The sequence below is a fragment of the Phaseolus vulgaris genome, chromosome 3, assembly GCF_051622355.1.
Source record: "Phaseolus vulgaris cultivar YP4 chromosome 3, ASM5162235v1, whole genome shotgun sequence".
Classification (NCBI taxonomy): Eukaryota; Viridiplantae; Streptophyta; class Magnoliopsida; order Fabales; family Fabaceae; genus Phaseolus; species Phaseolus vulgaris.
Window position 1 is genome coordinate 26037041 of NC_143500.1, and position 20890 is coordinate 26057930.

Genomic DNA, 20890 nt, shown 5'->3' on the forward strand with positions numbered 1-20890 from the left:
AACTAATATACTTTTTTCTATGCGAGTCAAGGTCATCTTTAAAATCTCAAATTTAATGCGCATTATAAACTCTTGACATAATATTCCCTTTATAGAAATAACTATGTTTACAAAAATCACATATAGATTCATATGCGTCCTAACTCAACTTAAAAACTAATAAATTGCAATATTTCATTCACGCCCTTATAATTACATGCAACCATAATATATTGATAAAATATAATAATTGAATGAAATGAAAAACTTTAGCATTTACATACATCTAAAAACATGTCATTTAAAATTTAGAAAATACTCTCACCATTCTATTCACTCAACCACTAAAGCAAACTTGTCCAACGAATAAAAACTCTCAAAATTTCCTTACATGAATTTAGTCCAATGATCAAAACTTTTTGAATTTTCAATTAATTGAATTTGCTAGGTGAATAAAGTGGTAGTTAAACAATTAAATGTTTCAAATTTTCAATTAATTAAGTTTTGTTGGATGATTTAGACTTCTCTTACAAGTTGGTCCAAATTGATTAACACAATTCTACTTCACTTATACTCATAAAATGGACTAATTTGTTTGTAAATATATCATATTAAAGTAATTTGAGTGAATTGCAATATTCAACTTCTTTAGCAATTAAACATGTAACATATCTCATGTTCTTATCATGATGGAGCGTGGTTGGACATTATATGTCTGTAAGGAAATATTAACTATTAATACAAATATCTAAAATTTCACAAACACATGCACTATTCATATCAAAGTTCAAACAAGTAAATGATAAAGAAAACTTACTCAAACTCACAAAAATATTATATATAAAAAAAAAGATAAACAACTATTTTAGAAATCTAAAAATAAGAAAAAAACACAAATGTTACATAGATAATATTTTTTATGAAATGAATAGATAATAATTTTTTTTATGAAATGAAGTTTGAATTGTTAATTTTTCTTATTTATAAATTTTTTAACTTAAAAAAGTAAAATATTATACTTATTATCATTTAAATTTTTACTTTTAAACAAATTAACTCGGTGATTACACTATTGTAATCACTTATATAATCTAACAACTTTTTTTATTTCACTATTAATAAAAAAGTTATTATATAATTTATTCTTCCAATAATTTTACGAAAAAAAAATCATTCAAAGTTATGACTGTAGTCTTAAAACAATTTTCGATACCCACACTTAATACTGTAGAAATTTTAATAAATATAACATGATTTAATTTTCTAAATACTTAATTGGAGTCAAGCCACAACTCTTCTTATATATATACATGTAATATTATAGTAATATTAATTATTTCATACAAAGGCCCGTAATAATAATGCTTTAAAACCAAATAATTGATATGTTTATAAAATTACGAATGCACACATTATTCGACATATATTAAAAAAATGTCAACAAAATAAAATATCTTTTTACTGTTTATAAATTAAATTTTCATACATATTTCTTATCAAGAAGTGATAGAAAATTGTTTTTCTCTTTTTCCATTTGTTATTTAAAAAACATTTTACTTTAAATACTTTCTTATGTGCATATTTCATTAGAATATAGTCAATAAATTATTATTTTTATCGTTAAAACATGTAAAATAAAATTTCGATGAATAGTGGTAAAGAAGTTCATCAATATGTAAAAAACAATATTTTTATTGTGAATATGTTTATAATATCACTTGTGATAGTTAGGTGTATTATAAAATAGAAATATTAATAAAAAATAATATAAAAATTGAATTATATTTAGGTGAAGCCACCCGAGAATTTAATTAACTCAGCTGAACAAAATTCTGGCTTTCAATTTCAATGAAATCACCTTTAGAAAGTACAGTGTAATTTTATTGTACCATCCTATTAAATGTAACGTAGCAAGGTTATACTCATTCAGTATACACTACAAGGACATTCATTATTGCATTTATTATACTATTGAATTTTATTATTGAATAAAGAAAAATAGTACTCTCAATTCTTACATTCAAGTTACTGTTTGACTTAGACCTAAATAAATAAAAAAATTACATAAGTAAGTTTATTTACTTTTATTGATTTCATAAAATAATACTTTTTAAACTATCTCTACTCATGTTTACCAGCGAATTGAAATGATAATATTAAATAGTTTTTTCTTCTTATATTTAAATAAAAAAGTAGAATTTGTGGCATTATTATGAGGAAGTGTAGTTTAAGTAAGGAACAAATCCAATGAAATCGAGAAAACCGGGGCAAAAAGTAATAAAGCAAACCCTCCTCCACTTCCCTACTGATTTTACTTAGTTATCATAATACATTTCTCTTTTATTAAACACTTTAATAATGATTATTGATTAATCTCTTTTCAAACTCAGTCAAAGCCAGTCAACAATTCCAGGTAAAAAAATACAAGAGAAAATGGACGTAACGTAACATAACGCAATTTATTATTATTATTATTAATTTATTAATAATAAATAATTAGTGGTGCATTAGTAAATTTTCGGATGAGACACGCTTTTCAGCCTGCCGTTGTAGTGTCTCCCACAATTTATTTCTTTCTTTCAGACGAAGAAAAAGAAGAAACCAAACGCGGCCTTCAAGTTCCAAATAAAGCGCAATAACTAAGTAGACCAAGTTCTCTTTCCTCTCTCTCTCTCTCTCATTCTCACTCTCTCTGCTTTTGAGTTGCGAGTTGCAGAGAGAGCAATGAGTCAGGAATCGTTTATATACAGTTTCGTGGCTCGGGGGACGGTGGTGTTAGCCGAGTACACCGAGTTCACCGGGAACTTCCCTGCAATTGCAGCTCAGTGTCTCCAGAAACTACCCTCTTCCAATAACAAGTTCACCTACAATTGTGACCACCACACCTTCAATTTTCTCGTCGAAGATGGTTACGGTACTGCTTTTCTCCTCCGATCTCTTGCCTTTTCTCTTTGCTGCATCTTCCTCTTTAGCTGGACCTTATACCACTTTAATTCACACTTTAACTGCTGGATCTACTCTGTCGCATCAAACTGGCACATATATATTTATTTTTTTTGTGGATTTTCCATGCTGGGTTTCTTTACTTTTTGGGGTTCATGCCCAAGTTTTGTTATTTTTTCATTTCAAACAAATGGATGGTGAAAAAAGGAATTTCGGTTCTCCGGGTTCATTTAAGGTGGTTTATTGATGAGAATTAGAACCAAGTCTTTATTCTGGGACCAGGACTTATCTTGTGGCTGTGAAGTTATGAATTTTTCTTGGGTTGGACTTAGGCTGCCATAGAAACAAGGCTATGTTCCCCTTCTCTTGGTTTATGAATCAAACCGTCTTCTTCCAACCATTTTATTAATGAGCTGTATCCAATTGTAATCTTACCCGATATTTTGAAGCACAAAATTTTTAAAACGACAAAAAAGTGAGGTTACTAGACCTGTTTTTGTGTATTTCCTTTTAATGGTTTATTTTTGAAATTTCACGTTGACTAGGCATACGTCGATTATAGTGTATATAAGTGGAACGTGAGTCTCACCTCATGAGTTACATTCCAAATTCTAAGTGGTGGTGAGTTAGGATAAAAAATTAAGATGTTCACTTACTTTATCACTCATTTTGAGACTCTTTATCTGTTCTTTGAAAAAATTAAGAAACTCTCAATCGAATTTGAGTATGGGTCACATCGGCCGAGTTACATAAATTTGTGCGCGTTCTTCTTTAGCTTTGTGCAATTTTCTGTTTATTCTCATCTTTGTTGTGACTCAGGGTTACTGAAACATTGAGTTGCACCCATGTGGATTTTATCTTCTTATAGTGTGTTTGGTCCAGTTTGGACAACACCCAATAATCAATTCTCTCCCACATAATCACGGTGATACCATGAAAAGTTAAAAGCAACTATCGTTGCTTTATCTTCACCATGAAAAATAAATTGATTTTTCTCACCATGAAGCCAATTCAACACACTATTAATGTTTTCCATTTGGGATCTATGTAAATTGCAGCTTACTGTGTTGTTGCCAAGGAATCTGTCAGCAAACAAATCTCTATTGCTTTCCTAGAACGTGTCAAAGCGGACTTTAGGAAAAGATATGGTGGTGGAAAGGCTGACACAGCTGTCGCCAAAAGTCTCAACAAGGAGTTTGGGTATGCTTATTTCTTTCCAAGTCATTCTTGATGATGTTTACTTATATAATTCAATGCTTGAATAGAATTTTTTTGTATAAAAGTGTTAAATAATACAGATGCACATTTGCAGACCAGTAATGAAAGAGCACATGAAGTATATCATAGACCATGCTGAAGAGATTGAAAAGCTAATAAAAGTGAAGGCTCAAGTTTCAGAAGTTAAGAGTATCATGTTAGAGAACATTGATAAGGTATGTTTAAGCTTAAGAGTGAGACGTGAGATTTTTGGGATATTTTCAGTAATTTCCCTGTGCAGTTGTCTCGTGCATCCTGGTCTACTAGCCTTCAATCCATTGTTATGTATGTTACCGTTATTGAGATAAATGGAGGGGGGGAAATATGGTTTTGAAGATTGCTCTATTAGTCATTTGCTTGTTTTATTGCAACTTTTGCGGGTGGTTTGGAAAAAAATCACTAAGGTTAGGTAAACCTCCTTATATTTCTTTTGGAAAATTTCAAGAATTGAAATTTTAGAGCACAATAAAAAACTTTGGAGAAGCAATGTGCTTCTATCCTTGCCCCTTTCCTCCCTGTCACCATTGTTGGTGACAACTTGCTATCACAATTTGACAATACTTAAATTTGGATTTACCTTTAAGATTTTCAGTAGCTAAATCATAACTTGTTAAATTCTATATCACATGGACTTTTTCCTCTATGTTGTCCTGGTTGTATTAACATCAGTATACTGACTTGCCTTTGCTGGATGCATTGATTACAAAATATTAAACAAGACGGTGTAATACATTGCCAACTTTGTTTTTGCTACATGTGCTTTCAGGCCATTGATAGAGGAGAAAATCTAACTATTCTTGCCGACAAGTCTGAGACATTGCACTCACAAGTAAGTTGAACGAGGTTTGACATCTTTGGAGGAGTTTGTTTCACAGAATCTTTTTGCATTCCTGGGAATATGAAAGTGAGAATGTATCTCTGGATATGTTTTATTCCCAGGAAAGTTACATACTCAAACCTGTACAATTTTTACTCTCCTGCTAAGGGGTCTAGTTATATTCTCATGGGAATGAGGAAGTTACTTTGTAACCTCTATTATGACTTCCATTTTTTTTAATTTTAATTAATTTAGAATTTAGGGAGTATTTCAGGAATATTAAAAACTAAACAAACTTATTTTTAGACATGCCTACGAATAGTTTTCCAATCATAACAGTCCCATGAATTAAATTTCCAGGAATGAAAAACCAAAACTTGAAAACTCATAACATTCCGATTTTCAGGCCCAGGAGTTCAGAAAGAAGGGAACTCAAGTCCATCGGAAGATGTGGTATCAGAACATGAAAATTAAATTGGTTGTTCTTGGAATTTTGTTGCTTTTGGTCCTGGTTATCTGGCTTTCTGTCTGCCATGGATTCAACTGTGCAAATTAGCAAGAAATGGAAGTTTACGGATAGGTATTTAAGTGATGTTTAAAGAGCATTTTCTTTGAAGTTTTAGCAAAAGTCTGCTTAGAAGGGGGAGTTTGGCAATTGAAGAAAAAAGTTTCCTACCTTCTTTGTAGGTTCATAATGATCACGATATTCTTGGAAATTCTTAGAGAGGAGACTGGGTGTGTCTGTGATGTATCATATGCTGGACTGTTTACACTCTTAATTTGTTTCTCTTTTCTTCTTTACTTTAAATATAGAAAATTGTTCCTCTTTATATAGCATGTATGTATGCAAATTCTGACAAATTTCTTGGTAATATGAATTGATGATGGTGAGCTTAAGAAGATTTAGATTGAATTTGGTAAGATCAATCAAGTAGTTATTTGATTAGTTTATAACTAGTTTCACAATTAAAATGTGTTACAAGTGTTTTTTGTAATTTATTTAATTTTTTCTATTTTAATTTATCTCTATTATTTTTAATTTATTTAATTATTTCCAAATTTTCAATTAGAGATATGAATATTTATATGCATTATTGTATTATTTTTAATATTTGTTGGATTACTTTTTATTTTTATGTAGTTTAAATTAAAAAGGATTTAATGTTACTAATATTTAATTATATGATATTATGTGAAAGTTATATATAACAAAATTAAAAAAAAAAACTTAACAAAAATATGAATACAAGACTGTTAATTTTTTCTATTCTAATTGTTAGTTGTTCCTTACATATATTTGACCTTTATCTTGTTTGTTTTATTTTAATTTTTATTGACTCTTTATTTTATATTTTATAATGAGTATATTTCTTGTATATTTAGACTCTCTATTGGATTCAAGGAAGGATAAGAAAATAGAATGAATATTCTTTTTTATATTTTTTGCCGTTTGTTCATCTTAGTTTTTTTTTACAATAAAACTGAATATAAGTATAATTTAAAATAAGAAATAAAAAAAAATATTATAATTGGAATTATATATGTTTTGTTTAGGATTTAGAAGCAAAACTTTATTTATATAATTATGTCTTTTTATATGATTTTATATTTAATAACTAGTTTATTAATTAATAACTTAAATTTAGAAGTTGGATTATTATAGGTTTGTTTCTGAGATAGTATTATTTGATAAACTTTAAATTAGTAAGTGTATATTTGGATGAATTTCGTAATGCGAAAGAAAAACCAAATATTTTATATCTAATAACTAGTTTACCAGATATGTGCTTGTTTTATACCGTATATTTTATCAAACAAACTTAGTTAAGCGTATATATGGAAGAATTTCTAGAAAAACAAGAAGAAAATAAAATTAAATAAGGCCCTTCACTAAATTAAAATAAAAATTGAAAGAATTGTATTGGAGATTTTAAAAAAACAACTTTTGTATAAATTAATTTTAACACATAAAATAGTTGTGTTTTTCTGTAATATTTATAAATAAGTTTGTAAAACCATAAACTTTAATATTGTCTGCCCCAAGTGGATTAGATGTTAGTTCTTCAACAAACAAAATGTAATCTTTATAGTTTTCGCAGTATAAGTTGCCACTGTTATATATTAACTAACTATTGGAAAAATATGCTGTTTTTATCATTTTATTTATTTATTTAATAATCATTTTAAATATTGAGTACATAATATAGACATTAAGATTTAAGACAAAACCTAACAACTAAGGTATGGGTGACAAGTTTCTCTAGTTTCACCTAATAGTAATCACAGTTTAATTCTAGAAATTTCAACACTTACTTTAAAACAAGTTTCTCTTGGATTCTTATTTTATCTAATTATTTTCTTCTCCTGTCTTCAACAATATTGGATGCAAATCATATTAGGTTTGCTAATTGGAATTTGGAATCTAAGTTTAATGGAGAAAAATAAGAACGATTTAAAAAAAAAAAAACTCTTAAACAAAGAATAAGAGAAAAGTGAAATTTAAATTATAGGAACATTGAAATAAAGGGGTGGATCTATGGAGAGCTGAGAAAAGAAAAAACAGCAGAGAAGACACAGAAAATGTGTTCCATTCTTTCTGAATAAGTTAACACGCCTTTTGAATAAAAGAGATTTCTCCAACTTTCTTTTTCTATCTCTTTTTAGTATTGACTCAATTTTTTTTTCAACGGTAAAAAGCAACCTAGTTAGTAGTATTAATTGAATGTTTTTCAAGTTTTAACTTTAGAAAAAGAAAAAAAATTATAAATCTGATTAAAAAAAATAATGATCAGTACATATTGATAAAAACTTATCACGATAAACACGTCAAAAGAAGAGTTAATCGATAAAACTCTAATTAATGTAAAGTAAGAGATAATAGTGGTCTACAATAATAATAAAAAAATAATTCTAGTAAAATAAATAAAAATAACTCTTATTAACATTAATAAAAAAAACTAATTAACATAAACTAAATCGATTAGGAAAATCCTCAATAATATTAAATAAGAAACAACTTTAACCTATTGTCAAGAAAAAAGTTTCTAATGATATTGGATAAAAATAATTACGATCTTTATTAGTTATAATTAATCTAACTTAACATAAATTGAAAAGTAAACATGTTTGATATCATTTGAAAAAACATAATTTATGTTGACTTAGAAAACTTTGATTAATGATGGTTAGAAAATAATTTTGATTTACACCAACAATAAAGTAACCTTGATGACGTAAAAAAAATATAATACGATTCATTTTAGTATAAAAGAAAAATTCGTTGATTTTTATTAAAATAAAATGTAGATTGTGATACCTTGATCTTGGCCAAACCAACAACTTATCGAATTTTATCAATTCTATAACATCTGATAAATATAAAAAATTATACAAATATAAATATAATAATATAAATAATTTTACTTTTAAAAATAAAATTTAAAATTATTTAATTTTAATAATCATAAAACACAAGATTTCATTTTTTTTTTAATTTCTTGCTCAAATAATATATTTCATTATAAACTATTTCAATTTCTTTATAAAAATAAATTCAAACCAAATCAAAGTATTCATTATCTCACAAATCTTGTAAAATTTCATACATACACATCTACGCACATACATATACTTATATATACATATATCAGTTTAACTTTAAATTTATCTTTATTTGACTTTTTATATGTCTAGAAACTGAGGTAAGTTTTTTTATTCAGGTTTAAGATGAATAATTTTAAATTATTTAAGGTGTATAATTACGAAGATGATCTAAACATTTATCCCTTGTCTGCCGACATAGTTAATTGTAAAAAAATGAAAAAAAAAGACAGAGTCATTTTGTGAAAAAAAAATAAAATCGGATGCTTATACGAATTTGTGTTATGCAGTTTAAAACTAATTGTAATAAACTGTGTTGAAAATATAATATAATATAAAATAAGATAAAAAAAAAGAGAAATGATGAAATAGTTTTGTGAGGAACGAGGAAAAATGGTTAGATATGCAGTGGAGAGGTATCCTAATACTAGCGTGCGAGTTAGGTTGGACACCACTTACCCAATCGTAAACCCCAAGAACAAAAAGAATATCTCAAAAAGTATCACTTTTTCAAATTTCAAATATTCATATACCTATTGAAAGGCTACATTAGTAGTTTTCCTTTTTCTTAAGTTTTACAATGTGCCATCAATTTAAATATTATACACAAAATTTCAATCTAATATTAAGTGACTAAGATGAATGTTTAATTTAATTTTGAAACTTTTATATCTAACTATACATAATAATAGCAATAAAAAGTTAGTGTTTCCACTTGAAGAAAAATAAAAGTGAAACTGTGAAGAATGGCATCTATTCACACGTGATCTCATTTTCTTGCCCATCTCTATATCTTGTCGTCCATCCAGCCACCATTGCTCCTCCTTCCAAGCTATCACAGGGACAATTTATAATTTTTTTATTTGTAAAATTCTTCATAAACCTCCATATCTTCTTTCTCCATTTATATTTATATTTATATATATATATATATTATATTTTAATTTTAACAATACCTTTTTGAATATATGAAGAGTATGATATCTTTTTATTTATTTTTAAGTGATAGTTATTGTTGGTAATAACTGATGATAAATTTTGTGTTAGTTTTAGGTTACAATGTTTTTATTTACTCATTTTTTTTTCATTTTCTTAGAACCAACAAAATTCAGAAAAAAAATCTAATAAAGTGTAAAAAATAAAATACAAAATTAAAACAAATAATCTATATTTAGGGTTTTAAAAATAAAAGATCATATTCTATTTATTTAATTTAAAAAAAATATTAAAACTAGAAAATTTATCTTTATATTTAAGATTATTTATATTTTTTAAAAATATTAAAACTAGAAAATTTATCTTTTATTTAATATTTTTCTGTCTAATCCAACTTCTTCCTATAACTCAAAACTAAACTAGACTATAAAATATGCATTACACATTCCACATTCCACCTTAATTGATTTACCCTTTTATGTTTTATTAAATTAATTTTTAAGTGGTTAACACTTAACATAACTTTGTATCATTTTTTATTTTTTTTTAATATTAATATATTTCAATTATTTAAAAGTAATGTAGCTTCATACAACAATATGACCAAAAGAGTAATACTCCTTTCCCTTCACCTTTTTTTAAGAATTTATGTATCATTAAAAAAAATATTAAGATGCCAAATCACTTGTTTGTTATATAAGAGTCTTATACCACAGAATATCAAAATAAAACCTTTGCATTTCAATTAGGTTTACACATTAAAATTTCATCAACAATGTAATGTCACATTGAAAAATGCATTAAAAAAGAAAAAAAAATATTAAATCATGGAGATCAATCCAAACACATGGATAGGACAAATAAGTCTAATCTATTCTGTTTGTTGTTTTTAAGAACACTTATTGTGTTGTGACCCATTAGAGATAGATGAAATTACCATGTTACTATAAACAAAGTTTTGTTATATATTTTTAGAAAAGAAAATAAATGTGTTGATAGAATTGTTAATTTAAGGATATACTCCAAAAGTGATTTTATTTAGTAGGATAAAATGTCTGATTATTAGAGAGATTTTAAAAAAATCAGTTTAGACAACTAAAACATAGTTTTATTTTATTATGTTTATTTCGATATCATATTATTACTTTAACATATTTAGAAGAAGATTATTCTTTTTTTATCTTTTGAATTAAATTCCAACTTATTTGAGATTGATATGTTCAAAATTATTGTCGAAGAAAATTTTTAAAGTGTCTCAAAGATTTAAAAAACAATTCTTATTGAACAACCTAGCGAGAGTTCCAAATATGTAAGACTACAAGTTTGTCTTTAAAAATCATGTAAACAAATTGTTAGAAAATAACTCAACTAATTCTGAATGGATAATATATTTCCTAATTTAACATATATTTTTTCAAGATATATTTATACATCTATTTTTCTATTCTATTTTATTTTTCTGTACTGCATCACATTAGTTAAGTATATATTTAGCCTTATTATAGGGACACTTCAACAGTATATACATTAGTTTAATTGTTTTCTCTCCTTATGGATATCCTATCACTTATCATATTTTACACTTTTTTTAATATTAACCAGAGTGTCCATAAAATAATTTTCTTTCTCTTTTTCATTTCTTCTCCCTCTACCATCTATCTAATGAAACATTATGCTTTCCCTTAACATTTAAAAAAAAAATAGTTGTATTAGATATTGGTTAAGATAGAGACGGAAAACATCTTGTATTTCACTCTATCTCAGGAGCATAAAAATTCCCTCTATATCCTTCAATTTTACTCATCATCGTTTCTGATCCACCATGCATGAACCAGAGTCATCATGTTACAAGCTAAATGTGTTAAATAATACATATTTACGTAATAAATTTGAACACCACAACCAATTTACATTTCTTTGTCTTTTTACTGTATTCAATAATTTATTATACAATTATACGTTTTTGTATGTGTCAAATAACATGATAGAAGATATCCAAATGAATAAAATAAACTTGTTATGAGGTATATTATCCAATTATGATGAAAAATAGAAATGCAGGCAATGTGAATATTTAGCAGTGGAATATAGAAAACTCAAATTTGATTGGAAAATGAGTAAAAATTTACAGCAGAACACACAGAGATAATTAATGGCACCCAGTCCTCACAAATCAGGAATCAGACCCTACCTACGTGTACATAAACATGAAATAATTATCATAACATATATAACAATAATAATAATAATAATAATAAACTCACCAATCGAAACACCCAAAGTTAATGTGACAATGAATTGGACATAGACCTCACCCTCCATGGCCACAAGTCCAAAATCAAACACTCAAACACCTAACTCAATGAAAATGGAGAATTAAAGGAAACTACCCCGCCAAGAGTTGAAGGAGTAGTAGTAAGTAAGTACACAAACACTGACACTTCAACAGTAGCAGGGTACCCTGCCCGAAGGCCTTGCAGGGTTGTGATTTGTTTGGTCACTATATATAATATATGTGTGTTCGCTTATGCTTATGTTGTCTTGTCCCTCCCTACCCTACATGTCCCTAACTTCAAAAGCGTTCTTGTTCTTCACCACTATGTCATACATGTGCATGGACTTGAACTTGTTGAAATCTCTAGGGAGGGAAATAAGGTGGACGGTGGAGCGTTTGTGGAACTGAAGAAGATCAGGGTCATCGTAGTAACGCTCCCACCCAAGTGAATACAATTTTCTCTCTAGAACCGAATAAGAGGTGATAACCTCATTGCTTGCTAAATGAACAAGCATCTTCCTTCTTCCACCGCGGCTTCCCTCCACGGCCTCACCCCCAGGGTTCTCCACCAGCCTCACCACACCGTTCTTGAAAACCCAAACCCCAGACATTCTAAGTAATTTCAAAACAACAATATGAAGATGAAGATGAAGATGATGATGATATCTTCAAGTGTGTGAGTGTATGTTGTATCTTTTGGAGCTTTGTTGGGGGAGAATATGGTTGTAATGTGTGTGTATATATAGGCGAAATAATTAAGGTGTGAGGATGAGAAAGTTTGACGATGGAATTATTTTATTTGTTATATATAGAGAGCAGCCAACCAGATGAAGGGTACGTATTAGAGATGGGGGAGAATGGAAGAGAGAGAGATATAGTATATATAGAGGTGGTGTTTGGATGTGAATACAGCTAAGGTGGGACCCAGAGAAGAAGAGTCCTAAGCTAAAGGTGTATTTTGGGGACAGGGTGTTTGGGGAAAGGGTGGGGGCCTAGGTTATTCATTTAATCAATTATCATAATCGGATTGGGGGAATCCTGATTCACTTTTCCATTTGCGTAGTCTAAGTGTTGTAACCCCACGCCTAGAGAATCTATGTTTTGTTTGGGTGAGGGAATGAGTTCTTCTAGAACAAACTAAAACTTGAAATAAAATAACATGAGAATGAGAAGTGAGTGCAATAATGATAATACAGAGTATAGAATAGAAGAGTGAGTTAGAGTTAGAGTTAGAGTTATAGTTATAGGGTTTGTAGAAAAGATTTGTTGGATAAGGAGGGAATGAAAAAGTGGCATATATAGGAAATGAAGGTCCTTAATTGGTGAAGGAGTAGTGGGGACATTTCAATCAAATTGTATGATAAAGTGGTGAAGAAAACTATGGGAGAGGAAGGGGGGGCGAGTGTATAATTTGGAGTTGAATGGTTATGGAATAAGTTTCTTAAAGTAGAAAGAGGATGCCCAAATAGGCTTTCAATGAATAGTGTATACTTTTTCCCAAAGTGTTCATATGGTTTGTGGGGAAGGATGAAGAAGTGCAGATAGTGGGTGTGGGGACCAGAATATGAAAGGAATTGATTTCAATTACTTGAGGTCGTTGGTGGGGAAATGACATTGTTGAATTTCCTTAGGAGACACTAGTGCAGGGGGAAGTTTTCCAAGCATTTCTTTTCTGTTTTTGTTGCCTAACTATTATGCTAATTTATACTTTCGGTAAAAAGTTTTGCTTGCCTAACTAGTTTTGACGATGCACATCCACACCCTTCAATTTATATTACTATGATAATAACAAACTTTTGTTTACCTTCAAACCCAAGTTCCTATGTTTGAATTTTAAATATCACTTTAAGCTCTGTCTGTGTAAACCAACTTTGGATATCTATAATTATCCTTGCTACCAAATTTAGATAAAATCGATAGATTCCTAACATCTGTTTGCACAAAACTCAGAACTCGGTCTGCAAACTCATACACCAATTATTACTCAAATTACTGCATTTTGCATACTCAAAATTTCCTTCAGGTTTGTGTCAATCCCATTTCTACTTAATATATATTACAGTTCAAACTGATAGGTAAAAGTCTAACCCAAAGGCTAACTTATTATTATAGAAAACTTCATGCATTATTAAAACTACAATGACTTACAAAGTGACAACAAATTATCATGATAACATACACAAACCAATGAGCCAATAGCACAGTGATGGAATCCATTCTGACCCAAACCAAAATCAAAGTTGTAGTACTCCTTTAGGGCATGCATGCTCTCATTAACCCAACCCAAAACCATGGTCTTGACTTTGCTTCAATTTGCTACCCCTCCTTGAGCCACACGGTCCTACGATGCAGACACATACACACTATACATAGACCAAAGTTCTTCATTCTTTCTCATGACAGTGATTTTGCTAGGGTTTTTCTTTCTGTCATTTTCTCTCGAATTCCTTTTGAATACCATTGGACCACCGTTGACGCTCTTAGCTGGTATATATCTCCCGTCAATTCATTCACTTCGTAATTGTATTCACTCTTCCACAGATTCAATAATATACAAATTTTTCATCACAAACAACTCATAGACACCAGATAGTAATTAAGGTGTGATAGTAGTTCCTTCCCTGAAAGCTCGGTAACTTCAAAGTTTCACTCAAATTATTCTGGAATTTGTCTGGCATAAGATTCTTCTCTAGAAGTTTATGTTGGTGAAGTGAACAACCAAAGTACTTGTATTAAATACTCACGTAAACGAAACTTCATCAAGGGTTATGATGTAAACAATGAGGTGGCATGCATCAAAACGATTTCTACCCACAAGTGCCAGCCTCACATGCATAAATTTGATTCCCTGTATATATATATCCAAAAATTTCCGATTGTTTCTTGATATGTCAGCTTCACGTTATTACTTTTTTTGGATTTTGGGCATTTTATTTTGTTTGTGATAAAGTTATTCGGAGAACATCTCCTCAGTGACAAAACAAGTAAATTATAAAAACATGATATTGCTTCTTTAATCTCATGTCACAAAGAATCACAAGCTCCACGATAAACGGAATGCTTCCTCCAGCACACGTATGTGTATATACAAGAAGCTAAGCAAGGGTTTGTGATTGTTCCAATAGAAAATCCAAAGACAAAATACTAGTCTGAACAAAGATACTTCTTCCTCGTATCATCAACATCCTTCACACATGTACGTATTATGTCTTTCCATATTAGCCTCTTCTTTTAAAAGACAGACTATGATCCATCAACTCACCAAAAAGGACTTCTTGTCTAGGGCTTTCTGTTCTGTAATACATTGCTTTCAACACTAGTCGGTGCCAAAGATCATGAATTAAAAACCCTAAAACACTTCATATATATTCAAATTCAGGTAACAAAATTTAGTATGTCATTCAATCATATCAAATATTGCTGGTTTCTGTAATGGATATCTTATATACTACTGAAATTTAATGTTCTTTTACATAAATTAAAAATAAAAATAATGTATTTCAAAGTAATTTTATTTAAATAAATTCACTCTTTCAAATAATACATTTTTATTCAGACAAATTAATCAATTTGAGAATAAATTAAGAATAAAAATATTTTATTGAAAGTTAAACATATATCAATCAATTTAATTTTTTTAAAAGGTTAAAATTATAATAATCTCGGAACATAAAAAAGTAGGAAAAGCAGAGAATAAATCTAATTCCTTAATATTTGAAGTTCAAGGTAAAATTAGATCTCTTTGATATGAATTTACTCATGGTTAAAGATTTATTGGATCCAAATTTTCAAGTTAGATAGAACACTCTTCAGTGTACCATTTGAGGAAAAAACCTAACAAAGTAAAAATTAAAAAAAAAACAATGTTATTAAAAATGGTTTCCAAGTAATTAGATAATGTAGGAAAGAAAGGAAAAAAAGAGAACACCATTACTTTTGATGTCTGATATCAGTAATGCAACATCCGTGTAATAGTCTACTTGCAAAATTGTATTAACAATCATTGTTACATTAATTAATAGAACCATTCAATACCCTGATTTAAATATTCAATAATTTTACAATGAAAAAAAAATAAAAATTATTATTATTATTATTATTATTATTTTCAATCTCTTTAAAATGAAAAATATTAATTTAATTATATTCCTCCAAAACGAGTTCCGTTAACTATATGAATAATAGAGACTTTGTTTGATAACCATTTGGATTGAAATTAAATTAATGTTAATTTTTATAGATGTAAATTTTGAATATTGGAATTTAGAAAATAATTTGAATATTTTTAAATCGATTGATATTGATTTTAAGATCAGTACTTTTTAAAAACTTTAATTTTAAATCTAAAATAACTTAAAAACAAATTTTAATATGATAAAAAAATAAAAAGTAATAATCTTTAGTATGAAACGTCATTATATAAAATTTACATGTAAAGATGATCAAACATTATTTATTTAAATAAATCTTATATACTTAATATATATTTCAAGTAATTCAATTTTATAATTATTTAAGAATATTGAGATTTCAATCAATAAATTTTAATATAAAGTAAATTGAAAATTTAATCAATTAAATTCTTTTAGTAGAAAAATATTCACCGAACGAATGAGATTTTGATTAAAGGATAGAAGTTTGCGACTTGAGGTTGAAATTATACATATGAGTAAAAAGTTTCATCACTCAAGCACCAATATCAACGTTTAAAGCTTATAGTGCAAATTTAGTTCTCTCTGCATCGAATGAGTATTAACCTTGTCGCTTAAGCAATTTCAAGATTTATAGGGCAAATATTAATGTTCTATACATTAGTTTATATAAATAAATATTTCAGTAATACTAAAATAGTTGGTAATTAAAACTTTGTTAATTAATTATATATTGATTTAAAAATTAGTTTATAAATTTAGAAACTATTTTATATCACTCAAACTATTTTATTTTTTATTTTTAAAAATATTTTTAATTTAATGATTTTTTGTAATGTATATTTAATACAATTTTTTAAATTTATAATTTAAATATTGCAGTTAACATGTTTCTTATATGATGAAAAATCAATGAATTGTTTATCATTGAAACTAATAGCCAATACTTTATGAAATCATGATCTCATATAAAATGAGTATTTCTCATTCAGTACAAGTGTAATCTAACACTTGATTAAAAATCATTATCTGATATTGTATAATATTATATTAAAACCACTTACTAATTATGATTGTGTATGTGTTTAAATTGTATACAAATGTGAATATATTTATAAAGATATTATTTTCTATAAAATATATGAATATAATTTTTTAATATATTTGATATTAGAAATTATTTATCTATATATTTTAGGTATTTATATACAATCTACTAGCACATTTATATAAACAAATTAAACAAGAAATTGATAGATTTATTAAAAACTCATAATAATAGGATTTGAAACATTCTACATTTTATTCTAAAATATACCTACAATATAATTTATTAGGATACTCCAACTAAAAATAAGTTCGTGTACGCATGTATATATCCATATTTATTATATAATAAAATTGAAAATATAAGTTTCAATAATTATTATAATATTAAATATATGAACTTATCTTTATAAATTAAGATATTGCAAGAAGCGCAAACAATGAGAGTATAATGTTAATTTTTTTTACTTATATATTTAATAACATATCCTAACATTATATCAATAAATAAGGTGAAGTGATAAATAAGTAAATTTTCTTTAAAAAGAGTTTTGCTGTCACGGGTTATACAGATTAAAATTTAAAAGTTAACGATATTATATATTTCAAAAATTAATATTACTACAACAAAACTATTAAATAAAAATTAAATTTTAAAAATAAAAAATAATTAGTTACCATATTAATTAAATTAGATATTATTTTATAAATTAAAGAAATATTAATATCTAAATATTTTTTATTATCAATAAAAAATTTATAAATTAATATTTAATATTAATTATCAAGTTTTAACTGTTAATTATTTAAAATTTTAAATTAATCTAAAGTAGTCAATAATTATGTTAGATATAATTTAGAAATTAATTTATAAAATTTTATTAATAATAAAATTTATTTGAGAGATTAATATTTTTTAGTTTATAAAATAGTATATAACTTATTCAATATAATTAATTATTATTTAATATTTTTTATAGTGTTTTTTAAAATATTTATTTCAATACATTTTTTGTGACTACATGGTTATCCCTCAACTATATTATTCAAATAAGTGGCTAATACCGAAATTAATTATTATAATTTTGTACTTAATCTTAAAAGTTAAAATTTTGCTGAAACACGTTTCTTATTTATTTTTTTCAACTGATCCTCTGTACCTTAATAAATTTTTGAGCATCTTAAATATTAAGGATGATGGTCCCACGTAGGTATATGAACTTATTCTCCATTTGTTGTAGGATCAAGTTTTAAAAAACAAAGAAAAGCCGATTGGGCTTATGAAGTTATAATATAAAAGAATGCATAAAATCAGATACCGAATAGAATTTTTAAAGAATCAGAAAAGAAAAGAAGGGTGGGGAATTTGGTGATAGAAAAGAATAAGATTAAAGCTAAAGGAGAATTATTTGTTTGCTCATCAGTTGTTAGGTTTATGCCTAACTTTGATTATAAATGATGGAATTGGGGAACTTACATTGATTTTCAGAATAAAGTGGTAAACATTAGGAACGTTGGATCAATTCTCCCACAACCTCATTTTACGAGAATTTTCTTCTCATATTCCTTATTACCAAAAATAAAATAAAAAAAAACAAAAAAATATCACATCAAAGAATAAAAAACAAATTAGCATATGAAGATTTGATTTTTAAATTAAGGATTAAATATCACATCTGTAATTAATTTTTGTTCTTAGTTCAAATTTTAGACTTTATAGACAATTGTAGTAAGGACCGTTCTTTTTTTGGTAAGAAACAAATTTTTTCAGCATGAAGTATATTATAATATTATAACATCTATGTTAGCGATGAGTTAACGTGAAATATTTTAACATCCTAGTTCACATTGAAAATTAAAAAAAAAACTGACAATGACTCATTTCAATAATTTTCTAACTATATTCTAAAGTTTGGACTAATCACGAAAAAACAATTTTAAATGAAAATATATATACTTAACCCTTAAATTAATGTTTAGGTTTATATGATTCAAAGAATTATTATGATTAAAATATTATTTAATTTTAATTACGTAAAACTAGTCATTGGACTATAGTTATCTTCACTCAAAACTTGGGATTTAAGGTTGATTTTGTGGTAAAAGTATTAGGGAATAAGGGGTAGGTTATGAATCTTTTAGTAACAAAAACTATCATATCAATCACTAGCATTTAACATTTGTCCCTAAAAAAACCTTTCTTCCATCAATTTCTATTACTTATTCTATTTCATAATATTGGTATTTTAAAATTGTGATGCACAAATTAAAAAATATTAAATTAATTAATTCTAGTTAAAAAAATAATTACTTTTGTGTTTCTTTTTAATATAGAAATAAATATTTATTAGTGTATAAATGATATACTACAAGGAATTTCTACGCACGCCAAACATGATCCGGTGTAAACAAAAATGTAGTGACATTTTTGTAAACATATACTGGTTAAGCCATCTAACTGGTGTAATATACTACTGTAAGACTTAAATTTTTTTTAAAAGTTGATTCTTTTTTGTGTTAACACAGTATATTACACCGGTTAGATGACTTAACCGATGTAATATATCGCACTAAAAAAAGGCTTCAAAAAATTTAAGTGAGAGTGTGGTATATTACACTAGTTGGATGACTTAACCGGTGTAATATACCAAACTCTCACTTAAGTATTTTTTTAACCTTTTTTTTGTTGTGAGTGCGGTATATTACATCGATTAAGTTATCTAACTGGTGTAATGTATGGTTCCTTGAGCAAGGAGAAAAAAATTCAAAAATTTAACTCTAGGCAGCATATATTACATCGATTGGTGTAATATGTGCCATTCTGAGTAAAAAAAATAATATATTACACCGGTTGTTATTGATAACCAGTGTAATATATTATTTTTTACCCTATTTTCAAACTCGCGCATCACTGCTCATTCATGCTACTACTCTTCTGTTCCATTCTGCTCCTTCGTCTTCCACCGCTGCTGCTCCTCGCGCTCTCATTCTGGTTCTTTGCCTTCTTTTTTATTCCCGCGATCTCATTTTGCTTCTTTGTGCTCTCATTCTCGTGCTCTCATTCCTCCACCATTGCGCCTTACTGCGTTCACCTCCTCTCCGTCACCACTTTTGCTTTTCAAAAATTTCTTCGTCCTTCGCGGCCACCATTCTTGCTCTTCAGTTTGCCATTGTTCTTCCTCTTTGGTGCCACCGTTCAATTTGTTCGTGTCCAACAATCCTTCTGTCGCTCCATTGTCTCGCCACATTGCCCTTGTTCCGCGACCACAACTCCTCCGTTCACACTCCAAGCTGAGTTTTTTATTTTCAAATTTTGTAATTTTAATTTTAAATTTAAATTTAATTTTAGTTTTAGTTTTAATTTTAGTTTTAATTTTAATTATTAATATAGTTTTAATTATTTTTATAGATTATTTTGTTTGCTGCTTGGTTTCACTACCGCCGCCACAACTTATTAGTTCACACTCCAGTTAGTTTTTTTTTTCCAAACATGCTAATTTTAAATTTAATTATTAATTTAGTTCACAATTATTTATATAGATGATTAATTTTATTTGTATTTGAAATATATTGTATTATGATGAACGTCTTGGTATTGGGTTCGGGGGTGATCGACCATCGATAATTTGTAATATGTTTTATAATTATGTTTGGAATATAGTGTTGCTTTAATTTTTATATGTTGAACACTTTGATATTGTGTCTGGGGGTGATCGACCCTTGACAATTTGTATTTTGTTTACATCAACTAAAAATTAATTGATATTGATAGATTAGTTTTTCTATGACATAGTACTAGTCATGGATCATAGTTGGATAAATAAGAATCGTATTAGTGATGTGTATGAAAATGGCGTCGAAGAATTTCTACAATTTGCTCAATGG

The 20890-nt window shown here is 27.4% G+C and overlaps 2 protein-coding genes across 3 annotated transcripts; one reads left to right on the forward strand and one right to left on the reverse strand.

Moving 5' to 3' along the window:
- Window positions 1-2499: 2499 nt before the first annotated feature.
- On the forward strand, window positions 2500-5826 carry VAMP724 (vesicle-associated membrane protein 724). Of its 2 annotated transcripts, XM_068607257.1 has the most exons (6): window positions 2500-2893; window positions 3981-4122; window positions 4235-4355; window positions 4946-5008; window positions 5403-5576; window positions 5684-5826. In XM_068607257.1, the coding sequence occupies exons 1-5, from the start codon at window positions 2704-2706 to the stop codon at window positions 5550-5552; spliced, it is 666 nt and encodes a 221-aa protein (XP_068463358.1). In that variant the 5' UTR covers window positions 2500-2703; the 3' UTR covers window positions 5553-5576; window positions 5684-5826. The 2 variants fall into 2 exon arrangements, with proteins under 2 accessions (XP_068463358.1, XP_068463357.1); XM_068607256.1 differs by having other exon boundaries at window positions 5403-5826.
- A 5794-nt stretch (window positions 5827-11620) lies between these two features.
- On the reverse strand, window positions 11621-12667 carry LOC137806892 (flowering-promoting factor 1-like protein 3). The gene has a single exon (XM_068607258.2). The coding sequence runs from the start codon at window positions 12416-12418 to the stop codon at window positions 12089-12091; it is 330 nt and encodes a 109-aa protein (XP_068463359.1). The 5' UTR covers window positions 12419-12667; the 3' UTR covers window positions 11621-12088.
- Between the last annotated feature and the right edge of the window lie 8223 nt (window positions 12668-20890).

What these genes read in the sequence shown, in the direction of transcription:
- VAMP724 (XM_068607256.1), top strand. Translation starts at nt 2,704, where the DNA reads ATGAGTCAGGAATCGTTTATATACAGTTTCGTGGCTCGGGGGACGGTG. An exon ending in AGTCTCAACAAGGAGTTTGG is followed by an intron (nt 4,123 to 4,234) that starts GTATGCTTATTT and finishes GCACATTTGCAG; the next exon opens with ACCAGTAATGAAAGAGCACA. An exon ending in TGTTAGAGAACATTGATAAG is followed by an intron (nt 4,356 to 4,945) that starts GTATGTTTAAGC and finishes ATGTGCTTTCAG; the next exon opens with GCCATTGATAGAGGAGAAAA.
- LOC137806892 (XM_068607258.2), bottom strand. Translation starts at nt 12,418, where the DNA reads ATGTCTGGGGTTTGGGTTTTCAAGAACGGTGTGGTGAGGCTGGTGGAG.